This window comes from Hippopotamus amphibius, chromosome 3, assembly GCF_030028045.1.
Source record: "Hippopotamus amphibius kiboko isolate mHipAmp2 chromosome 3, mHipAmp2.hap2, whole genome shotgun sequence".
Classification (NCBI taxonomy): domain Eukaryota; kingdom Metazoa; phylum Chordata; class Mammalia; order Artiodactyla; family Hippopotamidae; genus Hippopotamus; species Hippopotamus amphibius.
Window position 1 is genome coordinate 16,197,868 of NC_080188.1, and position 13,953 is coordinate 16,211,820.

A 13,953-nucleotide genomic window follows, 5' to 3' on the forward strand; every position below is an offset into this window, starting at 1 on the left:
CACCTTTATAAAGAATATTTTAAACACAACTAAAAAGCAAAAACAACACATTCCAAGAACGTAACCAAAGAAGATAATATCCTAGGTATTTATACAAAAATAAAATCACTGACTCTTGTAGTATAAGTCAACATTTGTTTGACCAAAAAATACTTTATTTTGCTTTCATTTCTGGAATATATTTTTGCTGGATAAAGTATTTTAGGCTAATAGCTGCTGGTTTGGTTACTTTGTTTCTCCTCCCACTGCTAGCACATTAAAAGATTTCATTATACTATCTCCTGGCTTGCACCATTTCTGACAAGACATTCTCATCTTTGTCCCTTATTTTTAATGTATCCTTTTTCCCCTGGTACTTTTTAAATTTTTTTCTTCTTCATACTGGTTTTTGGGAATTTGATTATGATGTGTCTTGATGTGTTTTGTCTTTATCATGCATGAAGTATGTTGATCTTAGTACATCTGTGGGTTTACAGTATTTATCAAATTTGAAAAATGTTTGGCCACATTTCTCCAAACATTACCCCATCCTCCTCTTCTCTCATTTTGGATTCTAATTATACTGACATAAGAATGCTTGATATTGTCCCACAGGTCACTGAGGCTCTGCTAATTTTATTCAGTCTTTTCCCTCGTCGCTTCAGTTTTGATAATTTCTATTATCATGCCTTCAAGTTCGTTGAGTTATTTTGCTTTGTTTTTTATGTAGAGTCTATTCTTGCATTTAGCTGTTCTAGTGAGAATTTCTTTTCAGATAGTGTATTCTTCAGTTTTAGAAGTTCCGTTTGGTTCCTTCTTTAGATCCATTTTTTCTATGTTTATGTTTTCCTTTACATTTTACTACATTTATAATATTTTAAAATTACTATCTATATTCTTTGCTAATTCCATTCTCTTTCTCATTTCTGGGTCTGTTCTTATCAACTGATTTGCAGCTTTTTCACACTGCTAGTAACTTTAACTGTATGCTAGACATCATTCTGTGTCAGGATTGTGTTGTCTTCCTTTAAAGGGTATTGATGTTTGTTTTGGCATCTTTCGCCTGTTTGACCCTAGATAACTAAACTACCTGTGAAGAGGTCTATTTTTAAGCTTAGTAAAGTAAAAACAGAGCAGACTGTACCCAAGGGCTGGTTTAGCCTAACACACTGGAATTACCTTTCTGGAGTCTTTACAAATGCTGTGTGTTTAATGAAGTCTGTCTAATCTGGAAAGATAAAATTTGAATCCACTCCAACAGTGTCTAAGCTCTGGGAATTGTTCAACTCAGCATACCCTGGGAGTATTTCTGCCTGGAGTTTGGACCCTGCAAATATGCAGCTTCGTACTGAGCTGAAGATGGAAGGGAACTCCTACGAAGATTTCTGAAGCTCTTGCTTTGCACATCTCCCCCTCTGCTCTGACTTCTCCCTGCAATGTTTAGCTACCACGGATTCCCTGAACTCCTATGGCTACCTCTTCAACATAGCAAAACCACTATATTCTGTTTGGGTCCCCACATTCCCTATGCCGGGGACTAACAGGAAGTTAAGGTGATCTTAAGCCTTATGTCACTTGTTTCCCTTCCCTCCATGATCACAATTCTGGGATGCCTATTGTCCCCCCAAAGTCTGAAAATAGTTCATCTCATATGTTTTGTCCAGTTTTCTAATCGCTTTAAGTGGGAGGGCATGTTCCATGCCAGTTATTTCTTCATGGACAGAAATGGGAGTCCAGAACATTTTATTTAGTCATCACATCCACAAATCACCCTCGTTTTAGTTTATAGAGAAACAGTATTTTTTTCCCACTTAACTGCTGCATAGTGATGGAATTTTAGCCAGACAGAGGCAAACAATTATTACGAAAATCTGCAGATGCAGAGATTGTATCACAAGAATAATGCAGAAATATTAGCTTAAATAGCTTGTTTCCTCTGAAGCCAACAGTTCAGCAAAAAGTGTCAAGGCACACTATTCCCTGAGAAAGAGAAAGCCTCCAAGTTTTCAGTTTCATCTTTATGTACTATTAGGCAACCACCTATAGGAATGTGAGAAACAGCCCTGTTTCAAGTCTGCTAAAAATTAAAAAAATTAAAAAAAAAATAATAAAAGCCTTCTGCACCCTTGTGAAGAGCCTGCAATCCTTTCCAGAAAAAGTCAAGTTATCAATTACTTTTAATTGATGATACTAATAGGGTATTGATCTATCTCTCCAGGCCCACTGTCTCATGCTTCCTCCTCAAGAACTGAAGGGTAAGGCCAAGCTAGACTGAAGTTGTACCCTAGCCCATCCTATTGCTCTGAAACTATTATTTCTACCTCTTTGAAGATCTTAGTGCCTCAACCCCTCATTTTTTTCCTCCTCTAATCCTACCTAGGACTCCAGAGCCACTTAAATATACTTCTTTTTTTTAATTTGTTTTTTTCCTAATTTTTTTATTATTTTGGGGGGGGACACCAAGTTCAATCATCTGTTTTTATACACATATCCCCATATTCCCTCCCTCCCTTGACTCCCCCCTCCTCGAGTCCCCCCCACCCTCCCCTTAAATATACTTCTTATAAAATAAAATGACTATCTTGATCCAATTTATCTAGAAGAGATCTCATTCCTTTGTATTCTCTCAAACCATGGCATTTATTTGTTCACAAACTTATATTCTAGTATGTGGAAGGTACTTCGAAATGACTGAAATACATTTTTGAAGAAAATAATATATACTTTAAAATCTACCTTTTGTTAAATAGTAAAATTCCCTTTATTGTGATTCTCTTTAACAAAAAAAAGCACCTTATAATGTAAGTCTGAATAGTCTCTTTCTTTCTGTAAAACCTGTGGGGGTGGTGAGAGAAGAGTGTCTGGTTTGCCTTGGCGACATTCAGATGAAACCACCTCTACAAATTAAATCATCAGAAAGTTACAAAAGCAGTCAAGTTGATATTGTGGGCAATCGGCTACTGTTTAATTTGCAATTACATGCACAATTTAGAAACCACTTTAAGATAATTCACCCTGGAGAGTATTGCTAACATATCAGCTGCTATAAAACACAATTCAAGGAGGGAAAAAAAAACATCACATGCAATAAGTTGATATGAAATAAGAATCTTCAACTTCAGGTGTTAATCTCCCAAATTGAGAAAAGTAGCCTGTCCCATAATTGTGAAACACAGCGATAAACTGTTTATTCCCCAGTGTCGGTTTCTTTATGTCTGGAATTTGCAGTTACAACTGAATGCCGTCAGGCTTGGGAGCCATCAAGTGCATCATGCTTTACTAGAGGTCAATGAAGCAATCTTAAAAAAATTACAACAAAAACCAAACAACAAAATTAAAAACAAAAAATGCTAGGCTGTTCTGTTTCTGATAACACAGCTGAGTTATTCATACTGTGTTTATTACAACTAACAGCCTTTCAGTAAAAGCTTAATAATAGGTGTCTTTGACAGACAGGCACGAAGCTACAGAATGTGAGATGGTGAACACAGTAACTTATTTATCAGAAAGAGATACACAGAGAATGTGGGCCAAGTGCAGAAACAGTTTTCAAATTTTATGAAAAGGATGCTGTAATCTATTGAATACTTCAGCCACAGTGGATATATAACCTACTGTCCAAAGAAAAGTGCCTTCTGACCTCATCAGGGTTCAGGACATTCACTGACTAACAATGGTATTCAAAAACATGATTTCTTTCTTTTTTTTTTTTTTTTTCCTCCACACACAGAAATCCTAAGGCCTAAAAGAAAAGCACAAAATCTAAGTCCCAATAACAGCATCAAATATCACAGCAGAAAGCCTTAAGTGTAATCAAGAAAGCTTTATTTTCCAAAATAATAATTTTTAAAGCATACAAAGAATACACATTAAAGCGACACCATCTGGAGCACCTTCTGCTTAGAGCTTTTCAGAGCAAAATGCTCTGTGTGTGGAAAATATTATTGCAATATTTTTCTGTCTAAAGACACTCATGCTATTGCAGATAGAGAAAATTACCATGAAGATTAAAATATCTAAGTAGTGACTATATTCAGTGGATGGTTGTCAAGTTATGAATTTTTCTAGTTCATGGGGTTCATTTTCTTGCCTTTAAGAAACATTAATATATTTTAACACTTTAATCAAGGGTAGATGAGGACAGAGAAAATATGTGAAGTTAATTCACTAAGTTTATTTATAATTTGCAGTTCTAGTTCAAGCTGGTACTAGCAAAAATAAAGGTTAAAACACAGCTAGTTGGTTTCTCTTTCTTCCAATTATTCTATCTTTATATGCCACTGACATGAATAATTAGAAGTTGTTTTATTTCTTAAAGACACAATTTTATCTGTCATTGACCAGTCTAACTCAATCTACTGTACTTTACAGGCATTATTTCCCAAGGGCCTAACAGATCAAAAGACAGATGAAAAATAGCTCAGTGCAATGAAATTCTCTTATTTTTACACGATATTAAAACAGCTCTTAAACCATTACATCTATAATTAACTGGCCTTGAGTACTGGGAGAGAAGAAGTACACATTCTGTATCTTGGTAAGTGATAAAACCATTCATAAAGTCACTCAGGCCAAAGCTCAGGAGTCATCCTTTTTTCCTACTTCACGAAACAACTGAAAAACCAGCAGATTGATTGAAAACCAACAGATTGGTCTCTCTCTCAACATCCCACCACCAGATCTAGAAAGCTACCAACATCCAAAACCATCCATCACTTCCTCTTTTCTTTGAGGTACTTGTCCTGTTGTCCTCTCCCTTATACCTTCACTCTTTTTTTTTTTTTTTTTAATCTCTGCCCCATCAAAATGCTTTAGATGCCACAAGTTCAAGCCATCTGAAACAAAATCACACATATATCCCCTTCCTGGGTCAAATCCCTTTTACCTCATTAATCCTATTAACCTCCAGACAACCTTGACAAACTGGGTATCTCATCTTATCCAGTTCCCAACCTAACTCTAATCTAGTTTCTGCTTTATCACTTCTGTTCTCCACAGAGTCCCCAGATGGACTCCCCATCACTTACCAATGGAGTATCTGCCCTCACCACATAGCACCTGACACTTCTTGAAACACTCTCTTCCAGGGTTAGTGACACACTCTCTCTTAGTTTCTTGCTTCATTCTATGGATAAACTAGCTTTACCCTAGGATAGCTATTCCCCCCAACAACCACTCCCACCTCCAAACTGACTTGTGTCCATGAAGGCTCCAACACATTACTTCTTCTCTTCTCCCTCTATAGACTCTAAGTGATTTCACTTTCTTCCTTCTATATGTGGGTAACTCCAAAATCTCTCTCTTCACCCCATTAACCAATCATGACTGTCAGATCCATAAATATAACTCCCTCCAAGCAATTTCTCCTTAGATGTTTATAAGCATCTCATGTTCAACATGTAGAAAAACAAACTCATTATTTCCCTAGCTCTCTCCCAAACCTGTTCTTTTTCCCTATCTTGAGTCCATTTATTTACACAACATCTATGTATATACATATCCACATATAGGTACACACACGTAAATGTCTGTGTATAAATATATAGGCATATGAGTCCCTGATCTGCACCACACAAGGTGCCCTGGACACCTGCAGGCTCTTTGTTCCATCAAAGATTATAACCTAGCGGACTCACCATCTCCCAGGCTGATACCTTATTCTCACTTCTGACCTCTCTTCTTTCTGCTTCATCTTTAATTAGGTAAGCATTGTATGGATACATTTTCTTTCCAATAAAATAACTTTTTAAGGTTTCTAATAAAAATTTTATTTTCTAATGAAATGTTGAAATTTTAAATTCTAGTTACTTATATTATTTATCCAGGCTTCTAGTACGTTTGATGACTTAATCCTTGAGAGTGATCTATACAGAAGTATTGGTAAATTAAGACTTAACATTTGTTTTAAAAAGAAGAAATACTTAGGTTGTTAAGTTAAAAAATGACCTTACCTTGATGTGAAAATGGGTTATTCTCCTCTGTATTATATAGGCACTGGAAGGCTGTGTACGCGCTTAAAATAGTGGCTGGTATATGGTAAGTTCTATACACTGTCATCAGTATATTATTGTTGTTATCCAAATGTTATTGATTTGGAGAAAACAGAGAAAGCAAATAAAACCAAGATATAAGCACATGATAAACAGTTATTTTCAAATGGCGCCTTAGTGTGGCAGCTATTCAAAGAGATTCAAGGAAAATACCTTGGTTTTATACTTGTCCCTGTATTTCTCCTGCTCTCCTCCTGACACATCCTCTGTTCGTTCCTTTCATAAAAATGCTTTCAACATAACTAGTTGATAACACATATAGATAAAAACTTTAAATTATTATCAAAACCAAAATTAAGCAGCCTTGACCATTACTCTGGAATTCTCTTGGTTTTTAACTACTCCATGAACTCAGAGTGTATCTGAGTTCACATCCTTATTCCTGTTGCCCAGGGGAAATGTCAAGATGTCACAAAGTAATGAAACATTTAGTTTTCTGGCTTCCTTATCTAGCATTCATGAGGGAGTGCACTGCATGCAGTAAGCACTAAATAAAAATTCAAATTGAATAACACTAATCCACATTTGGTACATTTTAATTAAAATCTATGGTATGACTGGTCAAATCCTTTACAGACTAAAAATGGTAGAAAAATTCCTTGGCTATAGTAAGTTGATTTAAAAAAATTATATATACAAATAATAAATATAATAAACTCCACTAGCAAGTTTCTGCTTGCTTATTTAAGAACATAAGCTCTGTGAGCTCAGACACCCAATCTGTATTGTTGACCATTTTTTCCTGCCATGTAGGTAACAGGCAGCAGGCATTCCATAAATATTAATAGAGGACTATAAAAAATACGTTTGTGCTAGTACTTTACTACCATAATACTATCCACTACCTCATTATCATTTCTGAACATGTAGTAACAGTATTCTCAGAGAACAGTAAAACCATCATCTGGTACTGAAAATCAGAATCTAAAGCATCATTAACCATTGTAAGTCCAGAAATCAATAAGTAAAAACATAAAATCCTAATTATGTTTGTAAGTTAAAAAAAACACATTCTGACATAAGTGTCTAATCAGCAATACGTTTGCTGCCTAAAGCTGTTTATATCCTCCTATGAAGTTCAAGGAAAGACAGGCTCAGATGACTCAAAGTCATCATCCTTGTCACCAGCATGGAAATTCACCAGAGGGAAGGCTGATTTAGCTATATCTTTATATTATCATTACATATTTTTGCAAATGATCACGTACTCTTGTGGAACTAAACATTCTGGATTAATGTAATTAAGGGATTTGAAAGCAAATGATGAAACCTAAAGTAAAAACAATTTGTTCAGGAGACTATACTTTCCAAATTTTTGTGATATGACTCTAGATGCTCCTTCTCAGGCTCTAGATCACTCCTCCTCTAAAATTGGAGGCCCTGGGCTACATCCTTATCCCTTTTCTATCTACAGTCCTTCTCTAGGTGAATCTGTCCAGTTCCTTGGCTACATAAATAAGTCAAAATGCTGATGACTCTCAAATCTTTATGTCCAGCTGCAATCGCTCCACTTAATTCCAGGCTTGTATATCCAAATGCTCACTCACCAGCTCCACTTTGCTTTCAAATAGACATCTCAAAATTATCATTTCCAAAACCAAATTCTTGATCTACTACCCCAGACTTAACAATATCCTACTTCTACTCTCCGTGTATTTTTTTTTAATCTCAAAAACCAGCACCATTCATCATTCATGCACAATGCTCAGGCCAAAAACTTTGGGGCCATCCTTGACTCTCACAGCCATTGAATCCATCAACAGACCCACTCACCTCCACCCTCACAGTATATCCTACACTCAACACTGTGTCATCAGGAAGTCAGCTTTTGCCTGGCCTCTGCAGCAGCATCCTACCTGGACGCGCTCACTTTCACTCTCGTCCTCCAAAAGCTATTCATCTGGAGTCAAAGTAGTCATTTAAAAACATAAGTTAAATGATTCCACTTCCTGGCTCTCAAATCAATTGGCTTCCCATCACACTTAGAATAACATTCAAATCTTTTTTTTTTACATATCGTGGCCTGCAAGGCCCTATATGGTCTGGCCCAGAGATATATCCGCAACCATTTCTTCCCCCACTGTCACTCACTCATTCAAATTTCCCCAGCCACGGTAGCTTCCTTTCAAGTCTTGGGGGGTCTTCAAAATATCCTTGACTTTGTGCCTGGTACATTCTATTCAAACTGCTGTATGGTTTGTTTCTTCACTATATACAAATCTCTGATCAAAGATACCTTCCCTTACCACCCTAGGAGAACAGAATACTGCCACATCAGGCACAGTCTCTCTACCTTATTTTTCTTTAAGCATTTAAAATTCAGGGACACGGCCAAGAGGCACATGAAAAGCTGCTCAACATCACTAATTATTAGAGAAATGCAAATCAAAACCACAATGAGGTATCACCTCACACCGGTTAGAATGGGCATCATCAGAAAATCGACAAACAGTAAATGCTGGAGAGGGTGTGGAGAAAAGGGAATGCCTTGAACTGTTGGTGGGAATGTAAATTGATACAGCCACTATGGAGAACAGTATGGAGATTCCTTGCAAAACTAAAAAAAGAGTTACCATATGACCCAGCAATCCCACTGCTGGGCATATACCCAGAGAATACCATAATTCAAAAAGACACATGAACTCCAATGTTCATTGCAGCACTATTTACAATAGCCAGGACATGGAAGCAACCTAAATATCCATCAACAGATGAATGGATAAAGAAGATGTGGTACATACATACAATGGAATATTACTCAGCTATAAAAAGCAATGAAACTGGGACATTTGCAGAGACATGGATGGACCTAGAGACTGTCATACAGAGTGAAGTGAGTCAGAAAGAGAAAAACAAATATCGTATATTAACACATATATACGGAATATAGAAAAATGGTACAAATCAACCGGTTGGCAAGGCAGAAAGAGAGACACAGATGTAGAGAACAAACATATGGACACCAAGTAGGGAAAGCGGGGAGGGTTGGGGGGGAATGAATTGGGAGATTGGGATTGCCATATATATATTACTAATAAGAAAAAAATATCAAATCGTACACTCTAAATACATGCAGTTTATTGTATGTCAACTGTATCTCAATAAAAGTTCTTAAAAAATAAATAAATAAAATAAAATTAAGGAACACAATACTACGCAATTTTTTCTGTGTGCTTATATGTTTCCCCAACTAGGGTAGATGCTTCAGAAGGGCAGAGACCATCACTGTATCCTCAACACTTATAACAGTACCTGATATACAGCAGAAGCTTAATATTTACTGAAAAACTGAATAAATTCAAGAAATCAGGTTTTAGCAATCCATGATTACGGGTATTATTTATAGCCATCATATATCTACACTGAAACTATATTTACAACTACCAAAGTGCTTCCAAGTACTTACATGTAAATGTTGCAAAAGGATAGAGGTCTTTAGAAAACTACAATAATTAATCACACTGACTTTCTCCTAACGAATATAAAAATATGCAAGCTTCACTGGTGTACTCTTTCTACTAAAGAGAACATATACATACACACACACACACATACACACATGAGTATACACACACACACACACACACACACGATTCGGAAAATTCCCAACAGGCTACAAAATAATGGGTTTTCCTTCAAGAGGATAACCAGAATATCCAACTCCCTAGAGTTGTAGAGATAAAGACTAAAAAGCAAAAATGCACTTACCTCCCTTTTTCTACCAAGAGCAAGACATCCAATTTTTCCCCATTTTGAACCACTGTGCTAATTGCTGAAGGGAAAGAAGAAAAACATGAATATGTTTTTTAAAAACATTACACTAAATACCCTTAAAGACTACTTAGTCATGTCTGGGAGCAAGCCATCAAAATTTTATGTGAAATCTACTATTTCCATGGACAACAAAGAATTGTGTGCAGAATATATAGTGAGAGGAAAAACAAAAACTTACTTAGTTCTTGCAGTCTTCTTAAGTGCATGGTATCCTCCTGACCTTCTTGCATTTGAAGGCAAAAACGCAAACTAGATTTGTCCATAGCAAACCAGCCTTTTCTCCACTGATCCAAGGCATGGCAGTCTTTGTAGTAGAGTTGACCAATCAAATCATAGTCAGCTTCTGTTAAGTTTTCAGCAACAAAGGGAACAAAATGCTGTTAAAACAAATACAAAAAAGTAATAAAGACAGTGAAAATAGAAAATCCCTTACATAGCTACAGATATGAGAGGAAGTGGAAGAATTTGTTTTCCCATTTTAAATATTTAGAAGGAACCCAGATTGCAAAATGATTATTTAAACCTGCTATCAGCCTTAAAACTAAAGGGCTATAATGCAATTTCAAATGGCAGCATCTTAAGCCATTTTTCTTACATGTGGGATTGAAATAGGAAGACATTCTCTTTGTTGATTTGTGGCATTTTTCAAAATGTCAACCTTCAATGTTTGTCTTCATTTGTACCTTTCACTGAATCTGTTCTTTTCCCCTTTGTGTATACTATGAATAAGGAATCTACCTATAAAAAGACATACATAAAAATGACTCTATGACACTGAAAAGATCTCCATCATCAAAGCATGGCCTTAATATGAAGAATGATTTCTCTAATATCCTAAATTAATTTCTTTTCTGCTTAAGGCTCTAGAAAGGCAGCTCTTAACCACTTTTGACTACAACCTATGAAAACCTAATGAAGTATGGACAGTCTTCCCAGAATCTTGTATAAAATTTTCATGGACCTCTGAAGGTTAAGAATCTTCTCTGGATTTAGGTAATAAAACAATATTTAAATACCTTGGCTATTGCTTCTGTCCATTTTCTTTGAGCTTGAGATGTTTCAGCTCCAAATAAAAATGCACGTTCTGAGGGTAAATAGATCTCAAAGGTAAAGACGGGCCTACAGCACACAAGAAGAGAAAGATACCACTGGTTATGTTGGCCTTTATGAGAAAAATAACACAAAAGTCGTTTTTATTTAAACTCCTTTTGAAAACTGAATAATGGCGTGAAATCTATCTACCCCTACCTATCATATTTTTCTGTTGATGGTTTACATTTTATTCAAATGAGTTAAATGGAACACACTGGATCAGACAAAAGGAATATTCTTCTGACTCATCACTTGTCGAGGCCCTGATGTGACAAAGGGCTGTCTTCTGTCTCCTCTTCCTTCGCAGACCACTCCTTCTTGATTTATTTTGACCCCCTGTTCAAAGCAAACATTGTCCAAACAGGTCTCTAATTAGATCTCTTCTTGTCTTACTTCACAAATTTTCCCTCTATCATCTTGTCTTACGCCAAAATTTCATCTCCTTACTATAGATAAAATTAGGGTAACATCCCATGCCCTGAATTTTTCCTTCCATTTCTCATCTAGAGCTCCAAGTATTTTTTTGGAACATGCTAAGTATATATCCTGCCATTACCTGAATAACTCAAAATACCCTACACCAAACTAATCTTCTTTCTTCCTCTTTCTCACCCCAAACCTACTGCATCTCCTTCATGTTCTGCTTTAGAGACATCAACGTCTACCTCATCAACAAGATCAAAACCCTGGAGTCTAATTTATTCTTCCCCTTGACATCAGCTCTTCATCCATTCAGTCAGACATTTAATATTATCAGTTCAATCTTAAGAGTCTCTCAATACACTGTTTTTCTTTTTAGTTATTCCTTCCTCTAGCCAAACTTTCAGTAATTACAGTCTCTCTTCCTCCAATCTCTTCTTTATCACTTCATAAGCTCTCTTCCTAAAATACAACTCTGTATGACTCTTCAGTGGCTACATTATTAATTTAAAATTCTGTAATATGCAATTGAAGGTGATTAAGAATTTGGCTATAGCAATTTTTTTTAACCATATCGCATTATAGATGCTTTCTACTTGTATCAGTAACATTCTATTAAGAATGTTTTATTTTTGAATATAATTATATGATAATATAAAATTATTTAAACAACTTAATAAATGGAATGCACTTAATATTCCATGGTAATCCACATTAAACTTATCATTCATTTAGAATAAAAGTACTATTAGGATTAAAACAAAAACAAGTCAACTAATAACTATTTTTGTTCACATAAAAAATCAAATTTGATTTACTAGAAAACAACAGTCATTTCAACTAGTATATATTGGTCATTATGTAATAATAGTAATATGTTTCATGCAATTTTATATGAATAACATACTTTACAAATCTCTTCCTTTTCTCACATAAAATTTTTTATTAAAATAACTATGCTCCTATAAAACTGATTTTTGCAGATTTTAGTATTCATACTTTTCTATTAATTACATTACAAAATGTGATAAGAAACTTTCACACCAAAGATTTTAGAGGGTCAATTTCCAAAAGTCCTCACAGAATCCTATTAAACTATTTTGTGAGTCAAATATATAAAATCAATAATGCTTACTCTTTTAATTAAAACGCTGTTGAGACCATAAAAATGCCAAAGTAGATCTTTAAGGAATTTAGTATTTCAATATGCTTTTAAATATGCTTAATAGTTTATTTTATTGTGAACAAACCACTGAAATTTTTTGTCCTCTCTTTTAACCATGATATATTTAATGAAAGCATAAATTTTGTCATTAGTCCACTATTTCAAGTAATGAGTAAATCATAAAAATTATGGGACCACATGTTCAAGAATGGAATGATATAAACTTACTTAAAATTAGATGCAAACATGTCAGTCTTTCATACTACCTAATATTTTAATTTTCCTACTTTTTAGTGAATTCCCTAAGGAACTTTCAGAAGCTGGAAAATGAGTAGGCTTCAAGAAACCATTAAACTCTTCTAAAAGAAGCAACTGAAGAATTGAAATGATAATAAAATCCCTATCACCTGGTACGATACATATCAGAAAATACTTTCAATTCCTACCCATTTAATAACAGACCTACCCAGTATTTAAGCAGAAGTCTTCTTTATGTACCACCAGGCAGATAACTTCATTGATATTAATGGTGCCATTAGGCGTGGTAGACTTATCATTTTCATAGTAACTCAAGAAGCCTCCTTCCAGAACACACCATTTTTTATTTGTCTCTAGGAATTTAAAACAAAACAAATAATAATTCAGCTAGACCATTAATCAAAGTTTAAAATATGTGGTTTTATATAATGACTGGATTCAAACAAATAAATCTATTAATTTCCTATTTTGTGTAAAGAGCATGATATTGCTGCATGGGATAAAAAGTTGTCACACTCTCTGCCCTCAAAAAATTTACAATCTAGTAGCCAGGGACGTACAAGACAAAAACATCTCTGACACTGATAACCAGAGAAACAGGCACATTCATAAAGAGACCACTGCAAAACAACCCTGAAATGGCAAAGACTGATGTCTGTACAGAGCATTAGGAGGGAAAAATGTAGGGTAAAAAGTAGGACTGTGGCTGATGTGAGGTAGGTGCGCAAAGAAAGGGGTCAGACCCTACAATGCCCTTAATGCCCTTTTTAGGGGATTTGAAATTCATCTTGTTAAGAGTTCAGCAGGCTATTATGGCCTGCAGGCTAAATCCAGATCAACACCTCTTTTTATAAATAAAGTTTTATTGAAAAAGAGCCACAACTATTCATTTATGGATTTTCTGGGGCTGTTTTCCTGCCGTAAGAGCAGAGATGACTTCTGGCAGATACCACCTGGCCTGCAAAGCTTGAAATATTTACTATCTGGCCCTTTTCAGAAGAGTTTGCTGAGCTTTGATTTTACAGTTGATAGTGCGCCACTGACATGGTATCAGCAGAAGAAAATTCTAGATTTAAATTTTACATACTTGCTTTCTGTGAAAAATGAACGTGAGAAGGTGAGGCTGGAGGCAGGAAACCATAGGACACAGTCAAAAGAAGTCTAAGTGAAAGACAAAGACCACTCAAAGCAGGACAGTGGTGGTAAGGATAACAC

At 35.4% G+C, this 13,953-nt stretch overlaps 1 protein-coding gene across 7 annotated transcripts in view; it reads right to left on the reverse strand.

Annotated features, from left to right (window-relative positions):
* The window catches only part of ARAP2 (ArfGAP with RhoGAP domain, ankyrin repeat and PH domain 2), a 185,097-nt gene that overhangs the window by 70,506 nt on the left and 100,638 nt on the right, over positions 1–13,953 (reverse strand). For all 7 annotated transcript variants that reach the window (XR_009052505.1, XM_057725653.1, XM_057725654.1 and 4 more), the window contains 4 exons: positions 12,947–13,091; positions 10,820–10,922; positions 9,982–10,180; positions 9,738–9,801 (listed from right to left, as the gene is read on the reverse strand). Coding sequence is in view for 6 of the 7 variants with exons in the window: in XM_057725653.1 (XP_057581636.1) it covers positions 9,738–9,801; positions 9,982–10,180; positions 10,820–10,922; positions 12,947–13,091 (511 nt within the window). In the remaining variant the exon portion in view is untranslated. The remainder of the gene's footprint in view (positions 1–9,737; positions 9,802–9,981; positions 10,181–10,819; positions 10,923–12,946; positions 13,092–13,953) is intronic.